Source organism: Cebus imitator, unplaced genomic scaffold, assembly GCF_001604975.1.
Source record: "Cebus imitator isolate Cc_AM_T3 unplaced genomic scaffold, Cebus_imitator-1.0 Scaffold85, whole genome shotgun sequence".
In the NCBI taxonomy this organism is placed as follows: Eukaryota; Metazoa; Chordata; class Mammalia; order Primates; family Cebidae; genus Cebus; species Cebus imitator.
The window spans coordinates 7,145,584-7,165,946 of record NW_016107400.1 but is presented as its reverse complement, the minus strand read 5'-3'; the positions used below and the strand labels follow the sequence as shown (position 1 = coordinate 7,165,946).

At 42.6% G+C, this 20,363-nt stretch overlaps 1 protein-coding gene across 8 annotated transcripts in view; it reads right to left on the bottom strand.

The window, feature by feature from the left end:
• The window catches only part of TNRC6A (trinucleotide repeat containing adaptor 6A), a 221,366-nt gene that overhangs the window by 176,956 nt on the left and 24,047 nt on the right, over positions 1 to 20,363 (bottom strand). For all 8 annotated transcript variants that reach the window (XM_037740596.1, XM_037740592.1, XM_037740593.1 and 5 more), the window contains exon 2: positions 11,270 to 11,395. In XM_037740596.1, the coding sequence (XP_037596524.1) occupies positions 11,270 to 11,349 (80 nt within the window). In that variant the 5' untranslated portion in view covers positions 11,350 to 11,395. The remainder of the gene's footprint in view (positions 1 to 11,269; positions 11,396 to 20,363) is intronic.

Here is a 20,363-nt window from a genome sequence, read left to right as displayed (position 1 = left end):
AAAAAAAAAAAAAAAAAAAAAAAAAAGACATCACAGTGTACAACTTTCTTTTTTTCCTCTCCACCTAGTAAGATATCTTAGCAATCTAACTATGTACCTATTTTTATTTTATTTTATTTTTTATTTTTAAATATCTTTTTCTTTGATTGAGATGGGGAGTGGGGTCTCACTGTGTTGCCCAGGCTGGTCTTGAACTCCTGGGCTCAAGTGATCTTCCCACTGTGGCCTCCCAAAGTGCTGAGATTACATGGGTGAGCCACCGCGCCAATGTGTCTATTTTAAACTGTGGCATACAATTCCTTAGAATAGATACACCACAATTTTTTTTGCCATATCCAGTTGGTGGATATGTGGGTTGTTCTCTTTAGTTACTGTTATAAACAACGTTGCAGAAAACATCTTCCTACATACCTTCTGTGCACCTGGGCAGAGTTTCTTTAGAAAAGAATCTGAACAGTGGCACTGCTTAGACAATTTACTGTTGTTTGATAATTCTACACTGAACTACACTGTTCAATCCAGTAGCCACTGGCCACGTGTGATGAATGAGCACTAGCAATGTAGCTAACGTGAATGGGGAGCCCAATTTTTTGGCTTTACTTAATTTTTAAAATTTTAAAACTGAACCACTATAAAATATTTTTCTATTAAGTTCAATTTTGCTTTGGTAGGACTACATTTCTCTCTCATAAGTGCATCAAATAAAATCTTCCTTTTTAAATTTTTTTTTGAAACGGAGTCTTGTTCTGTCGCCAGGCTGGAGTGCAGTGGTGTGATCTCGGCTCACTGCAACCTCCGCCTCTCTCGTTCAAGCGATTCTCCTGCCTCAGTCTCGAGTAGCTGGGACTACAGGTGTGTGCCACCACGCCCAGCCAATTTTTGTATTGTTGATAGAGACGAGGTTTTCACCATATTGGCCAGGATGGCCTCGATCTCTTGCCCTCGTGATCTGCCTGCCTCAGCCTCCCAAAGTGCTGAGATTACAGGAGTGAGCCATTACACCTGGCCTAAAATATTCTTATATTACCAGCGCAATGGCAGGCGTGTGCATGAAGGATTGTATGTGAAGATATCACTCATCTAATAGGCATCAATTCATTTGGTTTGAATCCTTTTTAATCTCTTTTTCTTTTTTTTTTTTGAGACAGAATCTCACTCTGTTGCCCAGGCTTGAGTACAGTGACATGATCTCAGCTCAGTGCAACCTCTGCCACCCAGGTTCAAGTGATTCTCCTGCCGCAGCCTCCCCAGTAGCTGGGCTTACAGGCGCCCATCACTGTGCCTGGCTAATTTTTGTATTTTTAGTAGAGAAGAGGTTTTGCCATGTTGGCCAGGCTGGTCTCAAACTCCTGGTCTCAAGTGATTCACCCTTCTTGGCCTCCCAAACTGCTGGAATTACAGGCGTGAGGCAGGACACCTGGCCAAATCCTTTTTTTCTGTGTATTGATATAATATTGTAATGTGTTTACCTGAATATTTTATTCAGACAGTATGAATTGCATGGCACTTTTGCCTCACATTGTTCATTAAATTAATATACATACTATTTTAATTATAATTCAATGATTTTTCTATATATATATATATATGAAAAAATTTCCAATTTAAAATAAAGGCAGACAACTGATGCAGAATGAAATGAAGATGCAGCTGATAGTGCTATGATAAGGATAGTAAATTAAGAGACTGGAGGCTGGACACGGTGGCTCACACCTGTAATTCCAGCACTTTGGGAGGCCAAGGCGGGCAGATCACTTGAGGTCAGGAGTTTGAGACCAGCCTGGCCAACATGGTGAAACCCAATCTCTACCAAAAATACACAGATTAGCCGGGTATAGTGGCTCATGCCTGTAATCCCAGCTACTCAGGAGGCTGAGGCAGGAGAATCACTTGAACCCAGGAGGCGAAGGTTGTAGTGAGCCGAGATTGTGCCATCGTCATGCATGGGTGACAGAGAGAGAGTCCATTTCTCAAAAAAAAAAAGAAAAGAGAGAGAGACTGGAAGCTAGGGAATAGGGAAATTGGGGAGATGTTGGTTAAAGGCTACAAAAATTCAATTAGAGTGGAGGAATAAGTTCGAGATATGTATTGTACAATGTGGTGAGTATGGTTAATAACAACAGTGTATATTTAAAAATTCTAAGAGAATAGATATTAAGTGTTCTTACCACACACACACAAAGAAGTATGTGAGGGCTGGATGAAGTGGCTCATACCTGTAATCCCAGCACTTTGGGAGGCAGTGGTGGGAAGATCTCTTGGGCCCAGGAGTTCAAAACCAGCCTGGGCAATGTAGGGAGATCCCATCTCTACAAAAAATAAAAAAATTAGCTGGGTGTGGTAGTGCACACCTGTGGTCCCGGATACTCAGAAGGCTAGGGTGGGAAGATGGTTGGAGCCCAGGAGTTCAAGGTTGCAGTGAGCCATGATTGTGCCACTGCACTCCAACCTGGGCCACAGAGTGAGACCCTCTCTCAAAAAAAAACCCCAAAAAAACCCAAAAAACAGAAGAGCAAAGAAACAAAAAGAAGTATGCGAGGTAAAATGCATTGGTTAAATAGCCTGATTTATCCATTTTGCAACATATCCATATATGAAAACATCAACTGTGCACCATAAATATACACAATTTTCACTTGTCAATTATTTATTTACTTATTTTGAGGCAGAGTAAATAAGTAAATAAATTTACTTATTTACTTTTTTTTTTTTTTTTTTTTTTTTTTTTTTTTTTTTTTTTTTTTTTTTTGTAGCGATGGGGTCTTGCGCTATGTTTCCCAGGCTGGTTCCAAACGCCTGGCTCAAGCCATCCTTCTGCTTCAGCCTCCCTAAGTGTTGAGATTCCAGCCATGAGCTACCACACTTGGCCTGCTTGTCAATTTTAAAAAGGGAAAAGCCCAAGAGACTGTAGGAAGATGCGCCAGCGATTTCATGATGGATGTCAGTTGCAATTTGCTGCAGTAGAGCGAAACAAAAAAGCTGCATGTTGGTTGGGAAAAAAATTTTTAAGAGAATAAGGTGGAAACAACTGAGACATTTTCAGCAAATGCACAGTGAGTTTGCTAAGTGTTCTCTCCACATTCAAGAAGGAACTAACGAAGCACATGAAAAGATGCTCAATGTCACTTGACACTAGGAGAATGCAAATCAAAACCTCAGATCGCCACTCCACACCCATTAGGATGGCGATTATCAACAAAACAAAAAGCAGCGCAGGAAACAAGAGTTGGTGAGGATGTAGACAAACCAGACCCCTTCCACCCCTGGGCATTGCTGGTGGGACTGCAAAATGGTTGCTGTGGAAAGTGGTACAACAATTCCTAAAATATTAAACAAATACCATGGGGCCGGCCATTTCACTTCTCAGTATACACTGAAAAGAAGCGAAAGCAGGGACTTGAATAGACACTTGTATACTCATGTTCGTGGCAGCGTTATTCTGAATAGCCAAAAGGTGAAAATTACCCCCGTAGTCATCAACAGATGAATGGATATTATATGGTTTAAGAAAGACGAAAATTCTGACACATGCTACAACATGGATGAACCTTGAAGACATTATGCTAAGTGAAATAAGCCCAACACAAGAGGATAAATACTGTATGATTCCACACATATGAATTTCCTAGAGTAGTCAAATTTATAGATATAGAAAATAGGCCAGGCACAGTGGCTCATGCCTGTAATCCCAGCACTCTGGGAGGCTGAGATGTATCACTTGAGGTTAGGAGTTCAAGACCAGCCTGGCCAACATGGTAAAACCCCATTTCTACTAAAAATACAAAAATTAGCTAGGGATGGTGGCACATGCCTGTAATCTCAGCTACTCGGGAGGCTGAGGCAGGAGAATCGTTTGAACCCGGGAGGTGGAGGTTGCAGCAAGCCAAGATCACACCACTGCACTCCAACCTGGGCAAAAGGGAGAGTTAGTTTAATAGGGTCAGAGTTTCAGTGTGGGAAGATAAAGTTGTAGAGATGGATGGTGGTGATGGTTCACAGCTGTGTGAATGTACTTAAAGCCACAGAGACGTATACTAACAGAGGATTAAAATAGCAAATTTTATGTTATGTATATTTTACCACAATAAGAAAACCTGATGAAAGTAGTTATTTGAAATCAGAATAAAATGTTGAGCAAAAAATTTTTAATAGATTTTATTTTATCAGATTATAGAGATTATAACTTGGCCCACTGAAGTGGGGTCCAACTGTACCACAGCACTCCAGCCTGGGAAACAGAGTGAAACTCTGTCTCAAAAAAAAAAAAAGATTTTACAGAAAGTGAATAATCTTCAATTAAGCCACCAAACAATTGTCCACAGAATGAAAGAGTGTATTAAAGCTAAAGAAATTTTGGAAAATAGCAAATTTAGCTGAGTCATGCCATGAGATACTACCCAGCGAATAGCTGGGTATATTCATTCAGAAAAGTCTTTCCAATTTACGAATAAACATTTTCAATTCATGGCTTACAAAACTGTAGCATAGATTTTTAAAAATCTTTTACGTCTGACCAAAAAAATTTCAGTTAGATATGAAAAAATTAGTTTCTATCATGCCAGATGGTCCTCCAGCTATGTTTGGTCAAAAATCTGGTTTTATTGGAGTTTCAAAACAAGAGACTGATGTTTCCCTTATTGCTTCATCCCACTGTATGATAAATACTGAAAATATTTGTGCTGCTTTTGGAAGCAGACTCCATGGAAAGTGTCATGGATACAGTTGTTAAAACTGTTCAGTGTATACGTACAAATGCTATGAATCATCACGAGTGCATGGGACTTTTGAAAGAAATAGAAGGCAATGAATGGGGTGATCCTGGGTCTTTGCCAACATTCATTGGTTGAGTCATGGAAGAGTTTTACCAAGATTTACTGTACTGCCAATTCCAATTCAAGATTTTCTTGAAACAAAAGGAATGCTTGCCAAATATTTAATAATCAAAGATAAACATGGCAATGTGATTTATGTTTTCCCAGCAATGTCACAGTGTATATGAAATGAGATAAATTCCAAGCTCTAAAGAAAGAAAAACTTGTGACCTAGCTGGAAAAGTATAATAATTTATACTGAAATGGAAACATTTCACAATACAAATCAATAATAATGATTTTGCATACTTTTTACAATGAATCAATATGCAATATATATATATATATATATATATATATATATATATATTTTAAGACAGGGTTTTGTGCTGTTGTGTAGGCTAAGGTGCGGTGGCATTATCTTGGCTCACTGTGACCTCTGCCTCCCAGGCTCAAGTGATACTCCCACCTCAGCCCCTCAAGTAGCTGGGACTACAGGCGCACGCACCACTATGGCCTGCTAATTTTTTTTTTTTTTTTTTTTGTAGAGACAGGGTCTTGCCATGTTTCCCAGGCTGGTCTTGAACTCCTGAGCTCAAGTGATCTGCCCTCCATCGACCTCCCAAAGTGCTGAGATTACAGGTGTGAGCCACCGCGCCTGGATGAAAAATATTTTTAATAATAATCACCAGCATTATGTAAATTATCTGCAAAACTCACAAGAAAAATCTGAAGAATGTTGTTGATACTGATAAACTTTAGAGTTACTTTTCAACTTATACAGCATCCCTTTACATTCCGTGTTAATATTGAGTTGACATGAGGATTGGTGAATTGCTGTAACTTGGACAGAAGTGGGTTTTTTTTTGAGACAGGGTCTTACTCCATCACCCAGGCTGGAGTGCAGTGGCACGATCTTAGCTCACCACAACCTCTGCCTCCCAGGCTCAAGTGATTGGCCTGCGTCAGCCTCCCGAGTAGCTGGGATTACAGGCGTGCACTGCTACAGCCTGGCTAATTTTTGTATTTTTAATAGAGATGTCGTTTAATCATGTTGACCGGGCTGCTCTCCAACTCCTGACCTCAAATGATCCACCTACCTTGGCCTCCGAAAGTGCTGGGATTACAGGCGTGCGCCACCACGCCCCGCCTGGACAGAAGTAGTTTTAAAACTGATATGCTTCTGCTGCAAAGTCAAACCATTATTCCAATAAAGATGAACTAGCTTCATCAATGTGGAAGTGAATAATACAGGAAAGTGATTTTTTGGTACTTGAAAAATATTTAAGTATTTTTGGAACAACTTGGGTATGCTGCTCTACTTTTTCAACTGTCACGATAAATACAGATCAAATGTTTTCAATGACAGCTGTACTGTAAGTGTGAAATACTGGATGTCAAAGATGTAGAATAACAAGAAGTAAGTAACATATCTCATTACAAATTTTTATATTGATTTCAGGTTGATATGATATTTTAGAAAGGTTAAATAAATTGTAATGTTAAAATTAATTTCACCTGTTTCTTTTTACCTTTTAAAAGTGTGGCTACTAGAATATTTCTAATTACATATGTGTTTTTTGTTACTATTCTATTCAATAGCAATGGGCCGGGCGTGGTGGCTCATGCCTGTAATCCCACTATTTTGGGAGGCGGAGGCAGGCAGATTGCTTGAACCTAGGAGCTTGAGACCAGCCTGGGCAACATAGTAAGACCTCGACTCTACCAAACACACACACACACACACACACACACACACACCCAAGATTAGCCAGGTGTAGTGGCATGCACCTGTAGTCCCAGCTACTCAGGAGGCTGATGCAGGAGGATCATTTGAGCCTAGGAGTTTGAGACCAGCCTGGGCAACATAGTGAAACCTTGTCTCTGCAAAAAATTTTAAAATTAGCTGGGTGTGGTGACACATGCCTGTGGTCCCAGCTTCTTGTCTGGGGTGGGAGGATTGCTTGAGTCCAGGAGGTTGAGGCTGCAGTGAGCTGTGATTGCATCACTGCACTCCAGCCTGGAAAACAGAGCGAGACCCTATCCAAAAAAACCAAACCAAACCAAACCAAACCAACAAAAACCGGCGATGATCTAGAATCACCTGCCCTCTTATTTGCACCAGTGTTCCCTCTGAGAGAATTATGCACTGTGATTCTATTTGACAAGAGGGCCATCTAAGTCACTCGACTCCCCTCTCAACGCCCACTATGGAAGCTGAAGGAGCCAGAATCGAGAAGTTTGCTGTGAATCTGAGCAATTAGATCCTTCCTCCCAGGACTTAGATTCTGGAGTAAGTGGTGCAGGGACAGAAGCATTATTTGGAAGTCAAATTCAGCATAGGATCAGTGTCAATGTGTAGCCTAGACTTGTAAATTCCCCCACACTACATTGCGGCTATGAATGGGGTGGGGGCGGAAGGGACAGTGAGGAATCAGATAGCATGTCCACTACAGAAGTATTATCAGAGGAAGATGTTAACTCAGAGGAAGACCAGGCCAAGCCTCAAGTCTGATGGGTTAGGTGAGCCTCTGAACAGAAGAATAAGCAGTAAGGCTGGAAGCCAGGGAGAAGGAAGAAAATAAGAGTGTGCAGTGGAGAATGAGCTGTAAAGAGGTCTGGACTAAGAATGAATGGTGGATGGGGGTGGTAGCAGATGAAAGAAACCACATAAAGCAAAAGATTAAGACACAGGTTAGGACCCTATGCTTGCCCTAATCCGCAGTCCTAGGAAAACCATTCTCTGAGTTTTGGAAGGAAAACCTGGGTTAATTAAAGAAAAAACACCCTCTGGGAACATCATTGTCATAGCACTCATGGGGACTCCTGCTGCCAAAAAAAGAAACAATAGGCATGACCTCTTCCCTCCTTCCTTCTTCACCAGGGAGGAATGGTGGGCCCTGACTGTTTCCTATCTTCACATCCTACTTCCTCTATAGCCCAGGTCGTGGGGTTCCCACAAATGGGATGGATGCATTTTGTTTTTGTTTTAAAGAGACAGGGTCTCACTCTGTTGCCTAGGCTGGGGTGGAGTAGAGTAATTATAGCTCACTGCAGCCTCGAACTCCTGGGCTCAAGCCATCCTTCCACCTGTCTTCCAAGTAGCTGGGATTACGGACACACACCACCAGATCCAGCTAATTTCAAATTATTTTTGTAGAGACAGGGTCTCACTACATTGCACAGGCTGGTCTTGAACTCCTGGCTTCAGGCAGTCCTCTCCCACGACCTCTCAAAGTGTTGAGATTGTAGGCGTGAGCCACTGTACCTGGCCTGATTCTGTTCTTTTTTTTTTTTTTTTTTTTNAACAAAACTCATTTTCCTTAAGTACATTCATGCATACTCCAAATTAAATACAGAATATGAAGTACCTCTGAGCTTTGCTGTTGAATATGGTAGCTACTAGCTACATGTGAATATTTACTTTATAATTAAGAATTTAATGACTCAGTTGCACTAGCCACATTTCAAGTGGTTAATAGGCACAAGCGACTACCATATTGGACCATGCAGATATTTTAATAGAATATTTTTATGATTACAGAAAGTTATATTGGATAGTTCTGATCTAGACATTTTTGCTGGAGGAATGGAGGAGAGAAACACTTCTGTGTAATTCTAGGGAGATCATAAGCACAAATAATAAGGCCTAGGATTACCACTTCTCATAATAAAAAGTAAAATTTATAGCCATTTACAAAAAAAGCAATTACCCCTCAAAGAGGAAGATTTACATTAGTATCATTATTATCACTTTGAATCCATATTTTTGCAACATCAATAATATGAAACTCAAAATATAATTTAAATAGGTAGGAAGATGTCATATTTTCCATATAAATATGTGTTAAATGTTTTAACAGGTCTGGCTTAATTAGTATAAGAATACCACAGGCTGGGCTGGTTTTTCAAAAATTGTAATAGCTTATTCCCTGTTAAAGCTAAGAAATACCTTTCAATATACCCTACCTCCAGAAGTGTCAGGGATTACTTGTTTTTTAATCCAAGAGAGATTCATGAGATCATAAAACACAATCTTTATGGTTCTTTGCTTTCCCTTTTCCAAAATCTAAAATTGTTCAGAAATATTTAACCTTTTTTGATTTATAGCAATTACAGCTATTTGGAGGATCCTGCCATATAAACCTAACAGATAAAATTGGAATGATCCCAGTTGGTGGGAAGGGTGTTTTTATTTAAGCTTTCAGTAGCAGACAAGTAAGGATAGCAGAGACTTCACTCCAGTTTTAATTCATAGAATATTTTGTTCCTACATTTCAGAATCCTGGATGACTTGCTGCTAAGAGCAGTCTGAGGTCCTGTCATGGAACATCCTATCTAGTCCAGCATTTGAGTTATTGGAGCTGTATCATTTTAGTGCCTCTATTTAAGTTTAAACCGATTACAATGTACTGGAGGCAAAGACCCTTTTTCTTCCTCTCCCTGCTTTTATGCTCCACTCCACAGCTGATTGCAGAACACCATGAGGACTGTACAAAAGTGGGTTTTAATTCAGACATTTCAAAATGAGTTTCATATATATTAAATGCCATATAAGTCTCCTCTCCTCTGCGTATTTTCAGGAGTAGTAATTTTATCTGAACTCTGATTTTTCATGTTTTTTTTTTTTTTTTTTTTTTTTTTTTTTTTGAGATAGAGTCTCGCTCTGTCACCTAGGCTGGAGTGCAGTGGTACAATCTCAGCTCACTGCAACCTCCGCCTCTTTGGTTCAAGCGATTCTCCTGCCTCAGCCTTCCAAGTAGTTGAAATTACAGGCATGTGCCACCATGCCTGGCTAATTTTTTTCGTATTTTGAGTAGAGACGGGATTTCACCACGTTGGCCAGGCTGCTCTGGAAGTCCTGGGCTCAAGTGATCCTCCCACCTCGGCCTCCCAAAGTGCTGAGATTACAGGTGTGAGCCACTGCAATTGGCCTGATTCTGTTCTTAACCTCTTCCTTATCCTCTACTTCGGAGGCCATCTTCCTTTTCCCCTCCTGTGCCTTTGTCTCTATTTAATGCCTTGCATGGGATGTAACTTACTCCTCCCAGAGGCTGGAAATGTTTCTCGAACCTCAGCTCAGTGACCACAGCCCTGCTTTCTGCCCACTGACCACTGCTCAATCCCTGCCTGACAACTTGACAGGTGTCAGATGCTCTTACATTTTCCATGGCTTTCTCCCCACACTACCACGTTGGATAACCTGCGGACAACATTGCTTGGTGCCTTGGAGTCTGATGACCTGGTTAACTGTTATACTATGCATTCTGTTCTGTCTACAGAGCTCCTCACACCGCCTTTGCTGAGAGCCCCTCCCTATGGTGCCTCTTTTGTTGCTGTTTACCCCCAGGAATCTGGTCCTGCTAGGAGACTCATGATCACAGCCACTGATTCAGGTAGATCCTCTGAAATAATCCAGCCGCTATCTCAGCTCTCTCTGCCTGGAAAAACCTTTCTCCATAGGATCCAATCAAACTCAGCCTATCAATATACATCTTTCCAGCTTTTACTTTGATTAATACCATGCCATTTGAGCAATTTCTCCCATTGTTTTTGCCGAGGACTAGCTTCACTGGCCACCTGCTGCTGAGTGAGTTTTAGGAGTTCAGTGGTATTTGTTTAGTTCACTTGATGTATTCCAAATGCCCACATCAATGCATGGCACACAGTAGATGCTCAGTAAAAAATCATTGAATGAATGAAATAGAAACCATAACTCAGAATCTTCAGAGGGGTTAACACACATTACCAATGACTAGTACTCGTGTTTACAAATAATTCACAGGGTATATCTTACTTATAGCACCAAAGGTAGATTTGTTTTATCAATACTGGGTTTAAGAACATCCTTTAGGATAAATAGCAAGTAAACATATACAAAAGCAGAAGCTCTTTTCCTTTCCACTTTGATGTGGATTTCATTTCTACTCTAGCATTTCCACTGTCACTGCTGACCAGCTTTGCCAACCGCTAACCCAGGTGATACCATACGGACCCAGTGGACACTGCCTACCAGCCCCTCCTCTTCACTTTCCTCCTGGATCTCTCCAAAGGCCTCCTAACTGGTCTTCCAATTCCCTTTTTCTCCATCCTCCCACACATCCTCTGCAAGTGGCCATTGGTTCTCCTAACACTGTGAATTATATGGGACAGAGCATGGGGTCGCAGAATGGCTGAAGAGGACTCACCACCAAGCTGTTTAGAGATGGACATGATAGGGCCAGAGCTCAATCCACCTTCAGAAGGTGATGTGGGGTGATGGTACATTGGCCTCTGTCTCAGGATCGTGAGGTTTGAGTCTCAAACCTTGCCCCCTTTCTCTTGCCCAGTTCTGATTTCAACCCCATTCAACTTGTCAGAATTTTGAGTGGATGTTTTCTCTGGTTTCTTTAGTTGGAACCTCGGGCAGCTCTGGGCTGAATGGACTGACCCATGGCCCCCAGTGTGAGTGATACTACCTGTTCCATTCCTCGGGCAGCGGAATGTCTTGAGAGCCAGGACACCTGGCGTCTAGGCCTGGCTCTGCCACTAGCTGCATGACTTTAGGCAAATCACATCACCTCTCCAGGCCTCAGTTTTCACACCTGGGAAATGAAGAGTTTGCATTAGGTTAGTGATTCCCCACTTTTTACTTCATTCCCCTCCCAAACACAACCAGTGATGCCTATTTACCTATGAGACACACACCCTGTACAGCTCCTGGGTGCAAACTTTAATTTCATCCCTTTTTATTTTCTTTTTGTTGCCCAGGCTGGAGCGCAGTGGCATGATCTGGTTCACTGCAACTTCCACCTCCCGAGTTCAGGCGATCCTCCTGCCACAGCCTCCCAAGTAGCTGGGACTACAGGCGTGTGCCACCATGCCCGGCTAATTTTTTGTATTTTTGGTGGATATGGGGTTTTGCCATGTTGGACAGGCTGATGTCAAACTCCTGAGCTCAAATAATCCACCCGCTTCAGCCTCCCAAAGTGCTGGAATTACAGATGTGAGCCACCGTGCCCAGCCTCATGCCTTTCTTTTTCTTTTCTTCTTTTTTTTTTTTTTTGAGACAGGGTCTCGATGTATCGCCCAGGATGGGTTGCACTTGTGCAATCGCAGCCACTGCAGCCTTTGTCTCCCAGGGTCAAGTGATCCTCCTGTCTCAGCCTCCTGAGTAGCTGGGACTAGAAGTGCACACCACCATGCCTAGCTAATTTTTGTATTTTTTGCAGAGGCAGGATCTCCCTATGTTGCTCAAGCTGGTCTTGAAGTCCTGAGCTCTAGGGATCCACCTGGCTAGTGGATCCACCAAAATGCTGGGATTATAGGCATGACCCACCGTGCCCAGCTGGCTGGCCTATTATCTCATACTTTTATTCGAGACTTCTCCACCCAACTACCATTCTTGCAGTCAGCTATGCCTGCAACTTCTCTCTTCTCAGATAGACGGTAAATCGCATGAGATTGCACCTATCATTGCTCTGCGATCACTGCGAACAACAGTAACGGGGCCAAGGTGGGAGGATTGTTTCAGCTCAGGAGTTTGAGACCCGTCTGGGCAACATAGCAAAACCTCGTTTCTACAGGAAAAAAAAAAAAAAAAATTTAACCAAATGTGGTGGCACATGTCTGTAAGTCCCAGCTACTCAGGAGGCTGAGGCAGAAGGATCACTTGAGAAAGTCCAAGGAGATAGAGGCTACAGTGAGCCATGATCACACCACTGCACTCCAGCCTGGGCAATAGAGCGAGACCCTGTCTCAAAAAGAAAACAAAAAAAGTGACTGGTAAAAGAGGTGTTTAGCAAGTAGTTGGTGAATAAGTGAATGATGAAAAGATTGAAAGCACAAATCAATGAATGAAACGATTTCTGTCTACTGATTTCCTCCTTTAGCACATCCACGGATCCTAGTCTTTCTCATGGTTTTTGAGACAGGGTCTTGCTCTGTCGCACATGCTGGAGTGCAGTGGTGTGATCATAGCTCACTGCAGCCTCCAACTCCTGGATTCAAGAGATCCTCCCACCTCAGCCTCCTAAGTGGCTGGAATTACAGGTGTGTGCCACCATGCCTGGCTACTTTTTTTTGTTTGTTTTTTGTAGAGACAAAGTTTTCGCTATGTCATCCCGGCTGGCCTCGAACTCCTGGCCTCACATAATTCTCCTCCTCGGCCTCCTAAAGTTTTGGGATTACAGGCAGGAGCCACTACACCTGGCCGTCGTTCTCCTCTTCTATGATAAACACTCACACAAACACTTAGACAATTATCAACCCCAGGTAGGTTCTCTCTTAACTTTAAGAGTCAAAATATTCGAAATATTTGTGAGGCTCAACTGTTTCCAGTTCCTCATATCCTATTTCTCCTAAATCTCTGCATTCTTGCATCTGTTGTCTCCACACCAGTGAAGCTATTTGCACCAACATCATCAAGATCTTACATGTTGCCCAATCCAGTGACAACAGATTTCTATCTTTGTTTTACTTGATCTCCTAAGTCCTAACAGTATTTTAATGTCTGCTGAGTTTATTATTCTTATATATCCAGAGGGGAGACAGAAATGATTTTTTAAAACAGGAAAATGACAGTAGAAATAGTTATTGCTTTTGTTTTCCCAAGGCAGTCAGTTTAAAGGACACTAAATACAACACAGTTTAGAGATTACAGGGATTCATTTGAGTTTTTTTTTTTTAATACTTCATCTTTTTTAACCAAGCAAAAATGTTTTTGTTTTTTAAGACAGTTTCGCTCTGTTGCCAGGCTGGAGTGCAATGGCACGATCTCGGTTCACTGCAACCTCTGCCTCCTAGGTTCAAGCGATTTTCATGCCTCAGCCTCTGAGTAGCTGGGATTACAGGCATGTGCAACCCCGCCCAGCTTCTTCGTGTATTTTTAGTAGACACGGGGTTTCACCATGTTGGCCAGGCTGGTCTCGAACTCTTGGCCTCAAGCGATCCACCTGCCTTGGCCTCCCAAAGTCCTGGGATTGCAGTTGAGAGCCACCATGGCCAGCCTGTTTTGGTTTTTTGAGATAGGGTCTCGCTCTGTCGCCCAGGTTGGAGTGCAGTGGTGTGATCTCGGCTTACTGCAAATGAACCTACAGGTTCAAGCAATCCTCCCACCTCAGCGTTATGAGTGGCTGAGACTACATGCATGTACCACCATGCTGGGCTAACTTTTGCATTTTTGGTAGAGATGGGGTCTTACTCTGTTGCCCAGGATGGTCTTGGACTCCTGAGCTTAAGTGATCCTCCTGCCTTGGCCTCCTAAAGTCCTGGAATTAGAGGGGCGAGCCACTGTGCCTGGCCACTATACTGATTTTTTTTTTTTTTTTTGAGTCAGAGATTCTCTCTTGTTGCACAAGCTGGAGTGCAATGGCGTGAACTCGGCTTACTGCAACCTCCGCCTCCCAGGTTCAAGTGATTCCCCTGCCTCAGCCTCTCAAGTAGCTAGGATTACAGGAGCGTGCCACCATGCCCAGCTAATGTTTTGTATTTTTAGTAGAGATGGGGTTTCACCATGCTGGCCAGGCTGGTCTCGAACTCCTGACCTCAGGTGATCCGCTTACCTTGGCCTCCCAAAGTGCTGGGATTACGGGTGTGAGCCACCGTGCCCGGCCTATACTGATTTTTACAGCTTGGATGTGCTGCCTCTTTTTGTACTTTGTATAAATGGCATCACAGCCACGTGAGGTGGCTCACGCCTGTAATCTCAGCACTTTGGGAGATCAAGGCAGCTGGATCGCTTGAGTTCAGGAGTTTGAGACCAGCCTGGCCAACATGGTGAAACCCCATCTCTATTAAAAATACAAAAGTTAGCTGGGGGTGTGTTGGCATGTGCCTGTAGTTCTAGCTACTTGGGAGGCCGAGGCAGGAGAACCCAGGAGGCGGAGGTTGCAGTGAGCTGCGATCAAGTCAATGCACTCCAGCCTGGGCAACAGAACAAGACTCCATCTAAAAAAAGTAATAAATAAATAAATAACAAATGGCATTATACACAATGTACTCTATATGTTTTGCTTCTTTTGTTGCACGTGATATTTGTGAAATTTGTTGGTATTGCATTGGGTTGTTGAGGCTCCCTTATTCTCACTGCTGCCTGAGACTTCTTTTAAGAAAGCTCTGCGCCTCCCTACTTGGGACCTTCCTTCCCACAGTAATTATGGTTCCCTCACTTCCAATAACATTTCTGTTCCTCCTTCCGTGCTTTTCCTCCATAAGTCTGATCACCTTGCTTCTTACCTAGAACTAACTTCCATGGAGTCAGATCAGTGCTCAGTACTCTTTGAACAAGTAAACCTCAGTGACCTCCGCATGGCATCCAGCATGCTTGTGGGGGGAGGGAATGCCAGGCTGCCCAGACTGAAGATGGGTCAAGAACTGCAACAGGCTGGGCATGATGGCTCACGTTTTTCATCCCAGCACTTTGGGAGACTGGGATGGGCAGACTGCTTGAGGCCAGTAGTTCGAGACCAACCTGGTCAACATGGTGAAACCCCATCTCTAAAAAAAAAATTTTTAAACTAGTTGGGTATGGTGGTGTGTGCCCAAAGTCCCAGCTACTAGGGAAGCTGAGGTGGGAGGATCACCTGAGCCTGGGAGGTTGAGGTTGCAGTGAGCCATGATCCCACCACTGCACTCTAGCCTGGGCCACAGAGTGAGACCCTGTCTCAAAAACAAAAAGAAAAACAAACAAAAAAGCCCTGCAACAAAGGGTCATTTAGCAGGAGAGCACAATCTGATGGAGCACCAGGTATGGCTCTCTTTCTGTAATATTTATACCACAACCATAAATATACATGTGAAAATTCTACATAAAATGATTGCAAGTAACTTTTTAAAGCTTATGACAATCAAGAGACAAAAAGGTTCAGAAACATCTATTAATAGGGAGTATCTGAACTTTCTGGATTTATATGCTTTTGCATGTTTTGAATTTTTATAATAAGCATCTATTGATTTAGTAATTAAAAATCAAGGGATAAAATGCCATACTTGAGTCACATTTATCCTATTACTGTCAAAACAGTTCAATATTTACAAATTGATATAAAAATAAAACAAAGAGCCAGGCCTAGTGGCTCCACCTGTAATCTCACCTAAGGTAAGATGATCACTTGAGGCCAGGAGTTTAAGACCACCCTGGCAGCATAGTGAGACCCTGTCCAAAAAAATGTTAAAAAATTAACCGGGGGCAGTGGCATGTGCCTGTAGTCCTAACTACTCGAGAGACTGAGATGGGAGGATCACTTGAGCCCAGGAGTTTGAGCCTGTAGTGAGCTGTGATCATACCACTGCAATCCAGCCTGAGTGACAGAGTGAGATCCTCACTAAAAAAAAAAATCATGAAGTCATACAATATTTTATAAAATCACAAACCTAACAACAATAGAAGAGTACCTGGCTTATCATAGGCACTTAAGTATTTCTTGAATGAATGAATGAAAATATATTAATATGTTAAATCATCCCAATAGGTCAAGTAAAAACAAAACCCCACAATCCCACAATGTTACTAATAAATGCTGAAAAGGTATTAAGAAAGAATCCAGCACCCATTCCTGATGAAAATCCTTGGCAGGCAGTAAAGAAGAAGGTTTCCGTCACATGTCTCCCTGCAAACCACTGCAATCTGGCTTTTGCTGGCACCCTGCCATCAAAACTGCTTTCCCCAAGGCGATCAGTGCCCTACATATTGCCAAATCCAATGCACTTGGATGGGTACCAATAAATATGTAACGAATTAAGGAATGGAGGATAAAAGAATCTCACATCAATGGCATCATCCTTAACAATAGAACACCAGCATCTCTTTAAAGTCAGAAATAAAACCAGGATGTGAGCTACTGCTATCATTTGATGATGTTTCTGGAAGCTCAGGCAAAAATAAAACAAAAAAACCATAAGGTACAGCTACTGGTAATAAGGTGAGAAAATCATCTTTCTTTGTGTAGAACCTCAGTGAATTATGCAAAAAACTCTCAGAAATAATAAAAGAGTTCTGGAAATTTATGGATCCACAAATGGTAATTGTTTTCCCTGAATGTCAACAAATGTGATGTCTATGATGGGTACTGAGACACTTGAGAAAGTAATTTTTTTTTTTTAAAAAAAAGGTGCAGAATCTGGCTAGGAGGTGGCTCATGCCTGTAGAATCTGATCAGGTGTGGTGGCTTGGCATCTTTTGGGAGGCCAAGGCAGGTGGATTACTTGAGGTCAGGAGTTCAAGAGCAGCCTGGCCAACATGGTGAAACCCTGTTTCTACTAAAAATACAAAAATTAGCTGGGCATGGTGGTAGGCTCCTGTTATCCCAGCTACTCGGGAGGCTGAGGCAGGAGAATTGCTTGAACCTGGGAGGCAGAGGTTGCGGTGAGCCGAGATCGAGCCATTGCACTCCAGCCTGGGTGACAGGTCTCCAAAAATAAACAAACAAACAAATAAATAAGTAAACAAAGGATCTTACGAATAAGAAGAATCTTACAAATAAGAAGTAAAACAATCTAGGTGAAGGGTACAGGGTTCCAGCATTACAAATTAGGAAACAGTCGGGTGTGGTGACTCATACTTGTAATGTCGGTGCTTTAGGAGGCTGAAGCAGGAGGTTTGCTTGAGGCCAGGAGTTCGAGACCAGCCTGGGCAGCATAGCAAGATCCTGTCACAACAACAACAATAGCAGCAACGACAACTACAACAAAACAAATGAAGAAAGAAAAAAAGTGCACAGAGATTAAGATTTTTATTCTCCAACTGGTTAAATATGAAATGTAAATGATGCTTAGATTGTGAAATTTACATTAAATTCTAGGGAAAGACACAGGCTTGGCATCCTCCCTGGACAGGCCAGGTGCCACTGAGCCACGAGAAAGGGTCAAGATTGGTAAGCTGGAGGCTGATACTGACCCACCCTGGAAAGCACATTCTGTACCCCTTGCAATCTGGAATCCCCCCCGACTGAAGTTCCTGAACTTGTAACCTCAGCTGACCTGGGATAACAATTCTGTTTTCTTAGTAAGGAAGCGATGTGACAAACACAGAAAAATGTAAAAACAAGTTTAGAGACGATGCATGAATAAGTCATACCTGTGGCATTAATACTCTTGTATTAGGTTCAGCAATTTGTTTTTATAGACCTAGTGATAATATGTAGATTTTGCATATTACAGTATTTAGGGTGAGTGAAATGCTTAAGACAATCTGGTATATTCAATGTGCATTTATTTATTTATTTATTTGGGACAGGGTTTCTCTCTGTCACCCAGGCTGGAGTGCAGTGATCTCGGCTCACTGCAACCTCTGCCTCCTGGGCTTCAAGAATCCACCTGCCTCAGCCTCCCAAGTAGCTGAGACTGCAGGTGTGCAACACCACGCCTGGCTATCTGTTTTGTATTTTCTTGTAGAGATGGGGTTCACCATGTAGTAGTCCACACTGGTCTTGAACTCCCGACCTCAAGCAAACCTCCCAAAGTGCTGGGATCACAGACCTGAACCACCACGTCCAGCCCTATGTTGAAATTGATTGATCAATGATCACACTGTTTTAGGCACTGGGCATATAGTGATAAAAAAGATAAATTTGGCCGGGCGAAGTGGCTCACACCTGTAATCCTAGCACTTTGGGAGGCTGAAGTGGGAGGACCACTTGAGGCCAGGAGTTCAAGAAACCAGCCTGTGCAACATGGCGAAACCCCATCTCTAATAAAGATAGAAAAACTAGCCTGGTGTGGTGGTGCACATCTGTAATCCCAGCTACTCGGGAGGCTGAGGCAGGAGAATCGCTTGAACCCGGGAGACAGAGGTTGCAGTGAGCTGAGATCGTGCCACTGCACTCCAGCCTGGGCAAAAGAGAAGACTTCATCTCAAAAAAAAAAAAAAGAAAAAGAAAAAGAAAAAAGATAAATTTTATACCTTAATGGAGCATAAATTCTTTTGGGAGGAAGGTGTGTCTGTGTGTAGGCACAGAAAACAAACAAGTAAAGAAATACACAATGAGCATAATTTTTGCAAGTAATTGATACTGCAAGGAGATAAGCCTGGGTAAGGTGATAGATTGCACTTTAGACTGAAACTCTGTACTTTAGATTGAAGTCCTCTCTGAAGAGATAATACTTTGCGCTGAGATCTAAAATCTACACAGGAGTAAACCATGAATAAATCAAGCAGCTGCGTGTATGGGAAATAGAACGTATAAAGGCTCTGAGGCCAGAGCAAGCTTGGTAGATTCAAATACCTGTAAAGCAGCCACTGTGGCCGTAGCAGAGCTAGGGAGAGGAAGTTCTAGAACAAAGCAAGTGCCTGGTGATGTAGCGCCTTGCAGACCATGTTGAGAAGTCTGGATTTTTTTTTTTTTTTTTTTTTTTTAGACAAGGTCTTACTCTGTCATCCAGGCTGGAATGCAGTGGTATGATTATGGCTCACTCCAGCCTCGAACTTCAGGACTTAAGTGATCCTCCCACCTCAGCCTCCTGGGTAGCTGGGACTGAAGACAGGTGCCACCATGCCTGGCTAATTAAAAAAACATTTTTTTTTTTGAGATGGAGTTTCACTCTTGTGGCCCAGGCTGGAGTGCAATGGTGCAATCTCGGCGCACTGCAACCTCCACCTCCCAGGTTCAAGAGAGTCTCCTGCCTCAGCCTCCTAAGTAGCTGGGATTACAAGTGTGCACTGCCATGCCCAGGTAATTTTTGTATTCTTAGTAGAGACAGGGTTTCACCATGTTGGCCAGGCTGATCTTGAACTCCTGACCTCAGGTGATCCACCCACCTCGGCCTCTGAAAGTGCTGGGATTACCAGTGGCAGCCATCGTGTCTGGCTCCAGATTTTATTTTTAATGTGAAGACAAGCCATTGGCAGATTTTGAGCAGGGGTATCATGTGATCTGATTTATGATATTAAAAGACCTTGGGGGCGGCTATAAGATGAAAAGTCTGTAGTGAGGAAGGTATGAATGAATGGAAGCTGAAGGATCATTTGGGAGGCTTACCCAGTCCGGGTGAAAATGATACTTACTTGGAAGAGGATGGTGACAGTGTAAACAGAGAGAAATGAATAGCTGGGAGGTGTGTTTTGAAGGTAGGGTCAGAGGAACTTGACTATGGATCGTGTGTGGGGTGTGAGGCAATAAGGAATCAAAGACTTCTAGAGTTTGGACTAAACTAAACAAAACAGCTAGGTGGATGGTGGTGGAATTTCTTGAATTAGGAAAGATATTGGAGGTTGGGAGAGAGACAGGTTTGTTTTGAGGAGAAATCAAGAATTCTGGTTTGGACCTGTCAAATTTGGGATGACTGTTTGATAAAGCACATAGGGATGATCAGCAGGTAGCTGGTTATGGGAGACAAGAAGTGTGTTATCAGCTTGTAGATGACATTTACAGACATGAGACTTTCTTTTCTTTTCTTTTTTTTTTGAGACAGAGTTTTGCTCTTGTTACCCAGGCTGGAGTGCAATGGTGTGATCTTGGCTCACCGCAACCTCTCCCTCCTGGGTTCAGGCAATTCTCCTGCCTCAGCCTCCTGAGTAGCTGGGATTACAGGCACACGCCACCATGCCCAGCTAACTTTTTGTATTTTTAGTAGAGA